At 44.2% G+C, this 12,066-nt stretch overlaps 2 protein-coding genes across 29 annotated transcripts in view; one reads left to right on the forward strand and one right to left on the reverse strand.

Moving 5' to 3' along the window:
* LOC127607514 (sideroflexin-1) overlaps positions 1 to 12,066 on the reverse strand; it is a 204,409-nt gene that overhangs the window by 65,183 nt on the left and 127,160 nt on the right. The gene's annotated exons all lie outside the window — the stretch shown is intronic.
* The window catches only part of znf185 (zinc finger protein 185 with LIM domain), a 44,416-nt gene that overhangs the window by 14,709 nt on the left and 17,641 nt on the right, over positions 1 to 12,066 (forward strand). For 27 of the 28 annotated variants that reach the window (XM_052073602.1, XM_052073610.1, XM_052073637.1 and 24 more), the window contains 3 exons: positions 517 to 567; positions 663 to 711; positions 1,325 to 1,368. In XM_052073602.1, the coding sequence (XP_051929562.1) occupies positions 517 to 567; positions 663 to 711; positions 1,325 to 1,368 (144 nt within the window). The remainder of the gene's footprint in view (positions 1 to 516; positions 568 to 662; positions 712 to 1,324; positions 1,369 to 12,066) is intronic. The other variant, XM_052073593.1, reaches the window with a different exon arrangement.

A 12,066-nucleotide genomic window follows, 5' to 3' on the forward strand; every position in this document is an offset into this window, starting at 1 on the left:
TTTTGTTAAATAGAAAAGAAATCGTTTTTCATCCAAATAACAGACGCTGGTAATTTGCTGCGACACACACTGTCCTCATGCACCACGCTGCCTCATAGAGGCCCATGTGTGCATGGCAGGCAGACATTTTTATCTATGGCTTTTTTAGTTTTTTTTGTTTTGCTGCCATTATTTTATTAATTATTGTTTTACTTGTTATTGGTTTAATTATTGGTTGTTCTTTTAAGTTATATTTCAATAAATACAAAGATTTGAAATCAATAAATAATCGTGTTTATAAATCGGGATTTCAACCTCAATCAAAATACGATGCAATACATCTTTATTTATATGTAGCGCTTTCACAATCATTGTGATTTCGTTTCCCAGTGCTCCCCTCCCCCCGACCCTCCAGTCCATTTCTGTTTCTGTTTACAATTCATCCTGCATTACATCTTCCCATTAAGAGTCAATGTGACAACAGACTCGTCGCGTGTTGACAATTGAGAGTGAAATCAGTGTGAAATTGTCTTTCAGCTCGACTGATCCATTTGATCCATACCCGATAGGGACCACATCCCGAAACAGGTAATCATATTGGTTTGGGATCTGTGACCGTGGCGCAGCTCTCGTCATGCATAATGCAGCACAATGTGATTACGAGTCCCTTTTCTCTCCTGCAGCTCCTCTGACCTGCTACAACCCCTCTCTGATATTTCCATCAGCAGGTACAGAATGGCTCCCACAAATTCCACCTTTCCTCTCTCGGGAGTGCTATTTGTGCTGCTAAGAGAAGGAGACAAACTTGTCGTGATTGCGACTGCAACAGTTTCATTGCGTAGTGTATAACTGCTATCGCGCTCCAATGTGTTCCCGTCAGAATTCTTGAAATAATTACGATTAAATGGACTATTTTTAGTGAAACCCCTAAAGTTCAACACAAGGCTTTCAGCAATGCTGGTTTACTAATAATAAATCAATTTGTTTCAGTTTCACATTATTGCGGTCATGAAACCTTTGAACTGCACAAGCAGTTTTATCACAAATGAATGAAGCCTTATGATAGCTATGTAAATGTATTGCTCATAATTTACAGGGAGAAAGAAAAAAACAAAGAAAATTGTTCACCCTGAGACATATTGCACATGATAAAATCTTTAAACTGTTTATAGGGTTAAACTTTTGAGGTTTCACTGCAAATATTAATTTTGATTTTAAATAGCTAAAAAGATTAGTTTTCTGCTCATGTACATTAATTGTATGATTAAATTCTGACTTTACTTTGCCAGGACAAATTGTAATCAGTCTCACTTATAGTTTTAATTCAGATGTTATGTTCTTCTTTAGTTCGCCACACACTTTCATGGAGAGGAAAGACCCAGAGATCAGGTCAGTTCTTATATCTACAGCAAGCCAACACCTAGTAAGTTCTTAAACTATGTGATCTCTTCTAATGAATGCAATACCATACGTCTTTATTGATGCAATAACTCCGTACTTTATTCAATGCAATGTTTTTGAACTATCACACATTTTTCAAATGCCGTGACATACAGTACATTAGCAAATTAATTTGAAATGATCAATGGCGGCCGGCCCGGTCGTCGAATGGTTAGCACCTTGACTTCACAGTGCAGAGGTACCGGGTTCAATTCCAACTCCGGCCACCCTGTGTGGCGTTTGCATGTTCTCCCTGTGCTTGCGTGAGTTTTCTCCGGGTCCTCCGGTTTCCTCCCACATTCCAAAAATATGCTTGGCAGGCTGATTGAACACTCAAAATTGTCCCTAGGTGTGAGTGTGAGTTGTTTGTCTCTGTGTGCCCTGCGATTGGCCGGCAACTGGTTCAGGGTGTCCCCCGCCTTCTGCCCGAAGACAGCTGGGATAGGCTCCAACACCCCCTGCGACCCTAGTTACGATCAAGCCGTTCGGAAAATGAATGAATGATTAATGGCCAAAATAACTAATAAGGCCACCAGAGTTGATTTGATATCTTTTGATAGCTAGATGAATTCATTATCTGAGCATACTAGAACTGGAAGCCAAGTTAACTGGTTGTTCCCCTCAGGGGATTTTTAGGTGTTGTTCATTATCCATCTGTCCATCCCTTTTCTATTGTGGCTCTCTGCACCTGGTGTGCTTTGGATGAAAGGTGTAACACACCCTGGGACTGGCCACCAGCCAATCACATGCCACACGACTAACAGCCACTCACATTGGCATTCACCACCATGAGCGACTTTGAGTCCTCAATGGACCTACCATGCAAGTTTTTGCATTGTGCACACGCAAGCTCCACACAAAAAGTCCAGAGCCAACTCCGAACCGCAGACACTGTGAACTGTGAGACAGACATTAATCGCTGCTCGGTTGTCATGTTCCCCACCATATTACATCGTTGCAATATTACATTAGGTAAATGCTAGAGATGTCGAAACACAAGATACCTCAGCAATACATTAAAAAAGTGCACATACAAATAGTCTCAAATTGATATAGAAATATGCTTACAGACGTGTGTGTGTGTGTGTGTTCTTGTACTTACTACATTGTGAGGACCGCCGTGAGTTTTTAACCAACGGAGTGAGGACATTTTGACGAAGTGAGGACATTTTGGCCGGTCCTCACTTTGACACCCTCTAAATCAACTCCAAAGTGTCCAAAACGGGTACCCTGTGCTTTTCCCCAAAGGTCCCCAGAATGGGTCCATGTTGAGAATTTTTCGCCGGGAATTCACACCCTTTTTGCTCTCTACTGCAGCTTCTGTCGAAATTCAGTACTGCACCAACTTCACACTTTTTGCTCTCTACTGCAGCTCGTGTCAAAATTTGGTACTGCAACAATTTCACACTTTTTGCTCTCTACTTCAACTAGTGTCGAAATTTGGTACTGGACCAAAATTATAAATGACAAATCCCCTTGCTGCTCTTTGAAGAGCCACCTTGAGAAATAGTTATTTAAGATAAGATATCCTTTATTCGTCCCACACTGGGGAAATTTACAGCCTCCAGCAGCAAGAATGTATGTAGAAAGAAGAAAGGAAAAAGAGAAAAAAACCCAAACATCTTTCAATTAAATACAATATGAACACAAATGTATAAAAATTATTATTTTGTGTTCATATTGCATTTAATTGAAAGATGTTTGTTGTTTTTTTCTCTTTTTTCTTTCTACATACATTCTTGCTGCTGGAGGCTGTAAATTTCCCCATTGTGGGACGAATAAAGGATATCTTATCTTATCTTAAATGGATAAATCGCAGTACTATTTACAATTTTCCTTCACATCATTTAATTATTATTATTATTATGATTGTTATTTTTTATTCATCAGCCTGACAGCAGTCGGTAGGAACGAGCGTCGGTATCTCTCCTTCTTGCAGCGCGGGTGTAACAGTCTCTGGCTGAAGGAGCTACCAAGTGCTGTCAGGGCGGGCTGGAGGGGGTGGGAGGGACTGGCCATCATAGCTTTTTTTGTTTGTTTTTCAAAGACCTTTACAAGTTATGTGAATTCAATTTTTTTGTGAGGAATGTATTTTATTGAATGTGTTTGTTCTGAGTTTGTGTTGGACTCCTATTATTTCCATGTGATTTGGTTAAATGTATCCGATTAAAATGGGAAATGCAATTAATAATAACAGTACCCAAATTAAGTAAAGCCTCAGTCCTACCCAAAATCCACCATCATTTTTGCAAAACTTTAATTGTATTCAATAGAACGCAATGAAGGGACATAGAATTTTTTTCTTGTCTACATTACATTTTACATTGTCTAGATCCAAAAGTACTGTACTTAAACAAGTAGAAAAATGTATTACATCACAAAAGAGAGGTTCGAGGCTCGTTAAAGCCACTTTTCATCAGTTGTTTTTGTTGAGGCACAAATAAACGTTGCATTTAGCATAATTTTAAACTGTCTGACCATTACAATTGGACAAAGAAAATAGCACTTTAAAACGATCTGACATATCTCTTCAATGTGTACACATACAGTGAACAACTGTGACATCAGCTCAATGAAATGTAGAGTGAAACTGAAATGAACAGATTTAAACACTAACCTCGTGTACATAAATACAACACAAATCATCTGGTACTAAACAAAGACATAAATGCAGCTCGAAGTGTGACAAACAACGATAAACAAGGCGTTTTCGCGATTCTTTCGCATGCTAATTAGCTCGCTAGCACCGACCTAGCATCGTCGCTATGTTGTTAGCATTCATTTAGCATCATCGCTATGTCGTTAGCAGTACTCTGAGCTAGCGAGTTTCAATGACAACAATTGAAGAAAAACGATCTCCGAAACACATTTCTAAATAATTCTAAGCACAAGCAGACTTACAGCCATTGCTTTCGAAGGTGAAACAAAAGGAATATAACTCAGGAGGACCAGTTGCAACGACCACAATCGGGCTTTCTGGAACTATTAGTCTGCTACCAACACGGCGTCTGCTACCCACAATGCACCGCGATAACTAAATGAATATTCTAAACACGATTTCTATTAATGAAATGGCCCGAAACTTTTACTGTGGGCAGAACACTTACATACAGGAGTTTATGAATAAAATGTGTGCGAGAATTGAAAGCCGTTGAGAGACGGCATCGTGTTTGCACATGGTGGCCAACTCCTGCTGAGTGCATCAAGCCGAATTAATCAAATATCTTATCATAAAATAACTTATCATGGGGATTGACAATAGGATGGCACATATTTTTATTTTATTGGATGGATTCTGGAGTTGGTGTGAATTCACAAATACTGCGAGAATTCAGCTTGCAGACATGGTTTTCCTTAGAAGAGGCTGTGAATCAGTCGCCAAATGTCTGCATGACAAATGTTCCCTCTAAATTGTGCTCGTGAGCAATTTCGCGTAGCTCTCGTGCTCCCAGCCGCACACGGTGATGCTGGCGCGCACAATGCGCAGCTGCAGGCAACATTGAAGGGGTGTTCACAGGGCACACATTTGATCCGGCCCTGCCTGCACCGATGTATTTTGTTGCGATATATTTTGCACCGCAGCAAAATGTGTGGAGCGTTCACACGAACAAAGCCGCTGAGCATGTCAGCACCGGCACAGCGTCGTGCAGCCCCACTTGCGTTCACACGGCAGTTTCTGCAGCGGAGCAAAACGACAGAAAACAAATGAGCTGTCGTGTTGTTGTTTTTTTTAAACGTATACACAACTCAAGGACTACTGGACAGGCACGTCCTTCTCCTTCTCGGTCTCCGTGCCTTCTGCTCGAGAGTGACCGCCCCCGAAAAACGCAAATCAACGATGACTTCAATGACACTCAGAAAAGCAAACACGTAATGCGCCAAACAGAAAATCAGAGAGGAAATCACAAAATAAATTATATGGGGGTGGGGGGTTGTGAGCACACAACAAAGGAACAAACTACACAAACAACTCCGAGACAGTCCAGTCTCCTACAAAAGGAAAGATGTTACCAGCTAAGTCTTGTGTCGTTATTAAACAAACACATGCAGTCCGACAGAGCGTGAAAGCCACGCATTCTCGCCGTATGTAAACTCTTCACAAGCATTTGCTCTGGAGCAAATTTAACCCAGTTGCGTTCACACGTGCAAATTTACATCGGTGCTGCTGCGCAAACGAGCTTTTGCTCCGGAGCAAATTTTTAAACCACCTCCCTGTGGTGGATCAAATTTGGTCCGGTGTAAGCTGTTTTCTGGGGCTACACCGGAGCTAATTTGCACGCGTGAACGCTCTACTGGGGCAGCCCCGGTGTAGCACCGGACCAAATTTTGCCGCGTGAACACCCCTTGAGACCGCTTAATTCACGAAAACCATATGTGGACATAGTTTACGAGCCCCTTAAATGAGCCTCTTTGTTTGTTTAAACCTCTTTCACACTTTTCGGTGGACAGGAGACTAGAAATGTTTGTGTTTAACTAAATGACATTCTTTCCATGATTAATGAGTAGACAGTGTGGGACCATATTGCTACAGGTTGTATTGAGACTTGATTATTCTTGAAAAGACCCATGCTAAAATAAAAGTAACGAATGAGGGCTGGTATATATGTTACAACTCTCTATTCAGTGGTTTGATTTTTGCTTGTTTTGTAACATATCTGCTTCATGTAACTTGTGATCTCAGATTTTAGACAGGTGTAACGCTTGTTTGATTTTGCTCACCGTGGTCCAAGTAATACTCAGGCAGTTTGTGTGAATGCTATAACAAATGGAAAATTAGAAGAAATATTGCTCATGACCTTGCTGCATGTCCACACGAATGACTCAAACTTAAATACTGTGGAATATTGCATGTTTCAAGTATGCCGACTCTAATCAGAATTTGAAAATGCTAGCTTAAAGCTCTTCTCATGGTCTCACCCCCCTGGGAGGGGTCAAAGGGGTCGGGTGCAATGCGAGCTGGGCGGCAGCCAAAGGCGGGGACCCTGGCGGTCCGATCCTCGGCTGCAGAAGCTAGCTCTTGGGACATGGAATGTCACCTCTCTGGCAGGGAAGGAGCCCGAACTGGTGTGTGAGGCAGAGAAGTTCCGACTGGATATAGTCGGACTTGCCCCCACACACAGCCTAGGTTCTGGACAGCTGAGCAACGCTGTCTTGGGTGGTGATCGAGGGGAGGTCAAGTTTGAGATAGTGAGTGATTGGAAAGAAAAGCCACCAGCTGTTATAGGTCTCAAAGGTCGCAAAGAGCCCTCATTTTGTCACTACTCTTGTTATAATGTATTTTGTTCATATACCTGTACTGTATACTGCCGTTTTTGTGTTATTTGTGTTGTTGGGGCATATATTTTTGCATTTGACTGCATGTGTTCTTACACATGTATTTTGTTAACATACTTGCATGTTCATAAAGGACGTGTACCATAGTCATGTCCCACATAAGGAAATTCTGTTATCAAGACTGATTGAGCAAGGCAACCATGATTTCTACTAAAGAATACTTACTGTTGTTACTTACTGGATGCAAATCATAATGATCCAGTTGAAATGTCCAAATCAGAATGAAACAAATTGGATATGCTGGGAACACTTCTGCAATACAGTACCTAACTCATTTTTTCTTGCAAAGCGTTGTGGCTGGCTTCTGCGCAGCTCTGCGAATTGAAATGTAAACAAACTCATGTCTGGGGGGAGGGGTGCTGCACAACTTCGTTTTGGAGCAGGTAACAGCCGCTGCTCTTCATGGCCAATGACTAAGTCAATTATCAAAATTGCCACAGCCTTTTTGAACTTTGAGGTCTGCTGTGAAGGCGAGCATGATAAATTTTGAGCAACATCTACATACAGTATTTGAGTAACTAGGCTCACCAATGTCACATACTCCGCGCACACACAGTATATTTAAACTGACTTACAATTTTACAATTGTTTTTAAAGCAACATAATTCCAAACTCTAATATGGAATTTAGATGAAACAATTATTTACTTATTGAATGCAAGTCATATTTTCCAGTTTCAATGTCCAAAGCTGAATGAAATAAATTGGATATGCTGGGGACACTTCTGCAATACAGTACCTAACTCATTTTTTTTCTTGCAAAGCGTTGTGGCTGGCTTCTGCGCAGCTCTGCTAATTGAAATGTAAACAAACTCTTGTCTGGGGGGAGGGGTGCTGCAAAAACTTCGTTTTGGAGCAGGTAACAGCCGCTCCTCTTCATGGCCAATGACTAAGTCAATTATCAAAATTGCCACAGCCTTTTTGAACTTTGAGGTCTGCTGTGAAGGCGAGCATGATAAATTTTGAGCAACATCTACATACAGTATTTGAGTAACGAGGATCACCAATGTCACATACTCCTAAAATAATTACAGCAAATAAAATTATATATATGTTCACAAACACAACCGCACACACAGTATATTTAAACTGACTTAAAAATTTACAATTTTTTTAAAGCAACATAATTCCAAACTCTAATATGGAATTTAATCGTTTCTTGGTTTCTTGGAATTGGAATTCTTTACTTATTGAATGCAAGTCATATTTTCTAGTATCAATGTCCAAAACAGAATAAAATGAATTGGATTTTCTGGGGCCCTCCGTGAGTCGTCACCTTACCGTGGTGGAGGGGTTTGTGTGTCCCAATGATCCTAGAAGCTAAGTTGTCTGGGGCTTTATGCCCCTGGCAGGGTCACCCATGGCAAACAGGTTCTAGGTAAGGGGCCAGACAAAGCACGGCTCAAAGACCCCAATGATGAATACAATAAATGGATCTAGGTTTCCCTTGCCCGGACGCGGGTCACCGGGGCCCCCCTCTGGAGCCAAGCCTGGAGGTGGGGCTCGTTGGCAGGCGCCTGGTGGCCGGGCCTACACCCATGGGGCCCGGCCGGGCACAGCCCGAAGAGGCAATGTGGGTCCCCCTTCCCATGGGCTCACCACCCATGAGAGGGGCCAAAGGGGTCGGGTGCAATGTGAGCTGGGCGGCAGCCAAAGGCGGGGACCCTGGCGGTCCGATCCTCGGCTGCAGAAGCTAGCTCTTGGGACATGGAATGTCACCTCTCTGGCAGGGAAGGAGCCCGAGCTGGTGTGTGAGGCAGAGAATTTCCGACTGGATATAGTCGGACTTGCCTCCACACACAGCCTGGGTTCTGGTACCAGTTCTCTCGAGAGGGGTTGGACTCTCTTTCACTCTGGAGTTGCTCACGGTGAGAAGCGCAGAGCAGGTGTGGGCATGCTCATTGCCCCCCGGCTCAGTGCCTGTAAATTGGGGTTCACACCGGTGGACGAGAGGGTTGCATCCCTTCGCCTGCGGGTGGGGGGACGGGTCCTGACTGTTGTTTGTGCATATGCACCAAACAGCAGCTCAGCATACCCACCCTTTTTGGAGTCCTTGGAGGGTGTGCTGGAGAGTACTCCTGCTGGGGACTCCCTTGTTCTACTGGGGGACTTCAATGCTCACGTGGGCAATGACAGTGAGACCTGGATAGGCGTGATTGGGAGGAACGGCCCCCCCGATCAGAACTCGAGTGGTGTTTTGTTATTGGACTTCTGTGCTCGTCACGGACTGTCCATAACGAACACCTTGTTCAAACATAAGGGTGTCCACATGTGCACTTGGCACCAGGACACCCTAGGCCGTAGTTCCATGATCGACCTTGTGGTCGTGTCATCGGATTTGCGGCCGCATGTTCTGGACACTCGGGTGAAGAGAGGGGCGGAGCTGTCAACTGATCACCACCTGGTGGTGAGTAGGCTCCGATGGTGGGGGAAGATGCCGGTCCGTCCTGGCAGACCCAAACGTATTGTGAGGGTCTGTTGGGAGCGTCTGGCAGAATCCCCTGTCAGAAGGAGTTTCAACCCCCACCTCCGACAGAGCTTTTCCCATGTTCCGGGGGACACGGGGGACATTGAGTCAGAGTGGACCATGTTCCGTGCCTCTATTGTTGAGGCGGCCAATCTGAGTTGTGGCCGTAAGGTGGTTGGTGCCTGTCGTGGCGGCAACCCTCGTACTCGCTGGTGGACACCAGCAGTAAGGGATGCCGTCAAGCTGAAGAAGGAGTCCTATCGAGCCTTTATGGCCTGTGGGACCCCAGAGGCAGCTGACGGGTATCGACTGGCCAAGCGGAACGCAGCTTTGGTGGTCGCCGAGGCAAAAACCAGAGCATGGGAAGAGTTCGGTGAGGCCATGGAAGCCGACTTCCGAACGGCTTCGAGGAAATTCTGGTCCACCATCCGACGTCTCAGGAGGGGGAAGCAGTGCACCACTAACACTGTGTACAGTGGGGATGGGGCGCTGCTGACTTCAACTCGGGACGTTGTGAACCAGTGGGCAGAATACTTCGAAGACCTCCTCAACTCCACCAACATGCCTTCCTTGGAGGAAGCAGAGCCTGGGGACTCTGAGGTGGGCTCTCCTATCTCTGTGGTTGAAGTCACCGATGTGGTTAAAAAGCTCCTCGGTGGCAAGGCCCCAGGGGTGGATGAGATCCGCCCGGAGTTCCTCAAGGCTCTGGATGTTGTGGGGCTGTCCTGGTTGACACGCCTCTGCAACATCGCGTGGTCAACAGGGAGAGTGCCTCTTGATTGGCAGACCGGGGAGTTCTGTGGGGTGTGCTTCGTGGGTATGGAGTACCGAACCCCCTGTCTCGGAGTTGTTTGTTCCTTTGTTGTTTGTTCACAACCCCCCGCCCCCATAGAATTTATTTTGTGATTTCCTCTCTTGATTTTCAGTTTGGTGCATTAGTGTTTGCTTTTCTGATTGTCATTGAAGTCATCGTTCATTTACGTTTTCTTGGGTGGTCACTCTCGAGCAGAAGGCATGGAAACCGGGAAGGAGAAGGACGTGCCGGTCTAGTAGTCGCTTGAGTTGTGTATATACAGTACGTTTTAAAAAGAACCAACACAACAGCTCGTTTGTTTTCTGTCGTTTTGCTCCACTGCCGTGTGAAGCGGCTTTGTACGTGTGAACGCTCCACACAATTTGCTGCGGTGCAAAATATATCGCAACAAAATATATCGTTGCAGCGCCGGAGCAAATGTGTGCCGTGTGAACGGCCCTTTAATCAATCAGTTCCTACAACAGCAAATCGCAACCGGCCCCTTGCTAGGTTCTGATAACCTTCAATCTTGGCTCCAGCCTCCCTGTATGGAGTTTGCATGTTCTCCCCGGGCCTGTGTGGGTTTTCTCCAGGTACTCTAGTTTCCTCCCACATTCCAAAAACATGCATGAAAGAATAATAGAACACTCTAAATTGTCCCTAGGTGTGAGTGTCAGTATGGATGGTTGTTCATCCATGCATGTCCTTTTAGAACAGCTTTTCACATGGCTACACTGTAAAAATGAACTTTTGGTTTGAAAAAAAAAAGATGTCTACATTAGAGATTGTGCAGGACAACTGCGTCTTTGTCAGTGGCTAAGTACCCACTCGTTGATGAATGCAATGGACAGTAATTAGGGTGTGACACATATTTGGTTTCTGGGGGGGGGGGGGACAAAGTGGAGACTCGCTTCGTTGACGCAAAGTTTCACATCAAGGTGAGGGGCCTGAAATTAGCGTCTTGTAGCCCGTGAGTGTGAGACCCCTGTATTAAATTAAGAAACATTTCACATCTTTTTGGAAAGGCAGGTTGGAAATATAGGTTGTTATTTCAGTATTATTGGATGACTACATTGATAAACTACAACTTGAGCCCTTCTGACAGTTTCGTGGTATATTGGTTTCAATGGCAGCACTGTTAAATGCTGGATGCGGAAGGGAGCCGGTCACCTTGTTGAAGTGAAGTTGTAGTCTTGGAAGTAGGAAAAATGGACAAACATAAATATGGAACAGCTTTGACAATATCCCAAACTGTAATAACCGAAGCAGAGCATTGCATACACAGTGTAGGTGTTTTATTTGTTTTAATTTCTTTGATTGATAAATTAATAACTAAAGTGTTTTGAAATGTTGTTACAATACTTTATGTAGTTTAGGAATTTGTGTGAATTTCTGATTATTTTATATGAAACGTTAAAGTAAGAAGACCATGAAAGGGTTAATCGTGTTTAAGTAGAATTTTCGCTCCGAAGTTGCTGCTCTGCCCATCCCCCCGCTTTCCCCCTCGCATCAATTAAGAGCGGTTGGCTTCAAAGGCTGGAGGAGCGTTGTCTTCACACGATACTTTTCGGCGCACTCAAGCCATTTATATTTTTATACCGGGACAACCAACACCATTTGGCTTTTTGACAACATGGAGAAAACACGGAGAAGACTGTTGTTACAATACTTTATGTAGTTTAAGAATTTGTGTGAATTTCTGATTATGTTATATGAAACGTTAAAGTGAGAAGACCATGAAAGGGTTAATCATGTTTAAGTAGAGTTTTCGCTCCGAAGTTGCTGCTCTGCCCATCCCCCCACTCTGCCCATCCCCCCCTCGCATCAATTAAGAAGCGGTTGGCTTCAAAGGCTGGAGGAGCGTTGTCTTCGCGCGATACTTTTCGGCGCACTCCAGCCATTTATATTTCTATACCGGGACAACCAACACCATTTGGCTTTTTAACGACATGGAGAAAACACGGAGAAGACTCGCCCCTAACCGGGAGCACCACCGTCAGAATGAGAATGCCCAGGTAAGCAATCACCCTTTCTTTGTCGAGAAACGGGTACCC

The sequence above is a fragment of the Hippocampus zosterae genome, chromosome 1 (genome assembly GCF_025434085.1).
Source record: "Hippocampus zosterae strain Florida chromosome 1, ASM2543408v3, whole genome shotgun sequence".
NCBI lineage: Eukaryota > Metazoa > Chordata > Actinopteri > Syngnathiformes > Syngnathidae > Hippocampus > Hippocampus zosterae.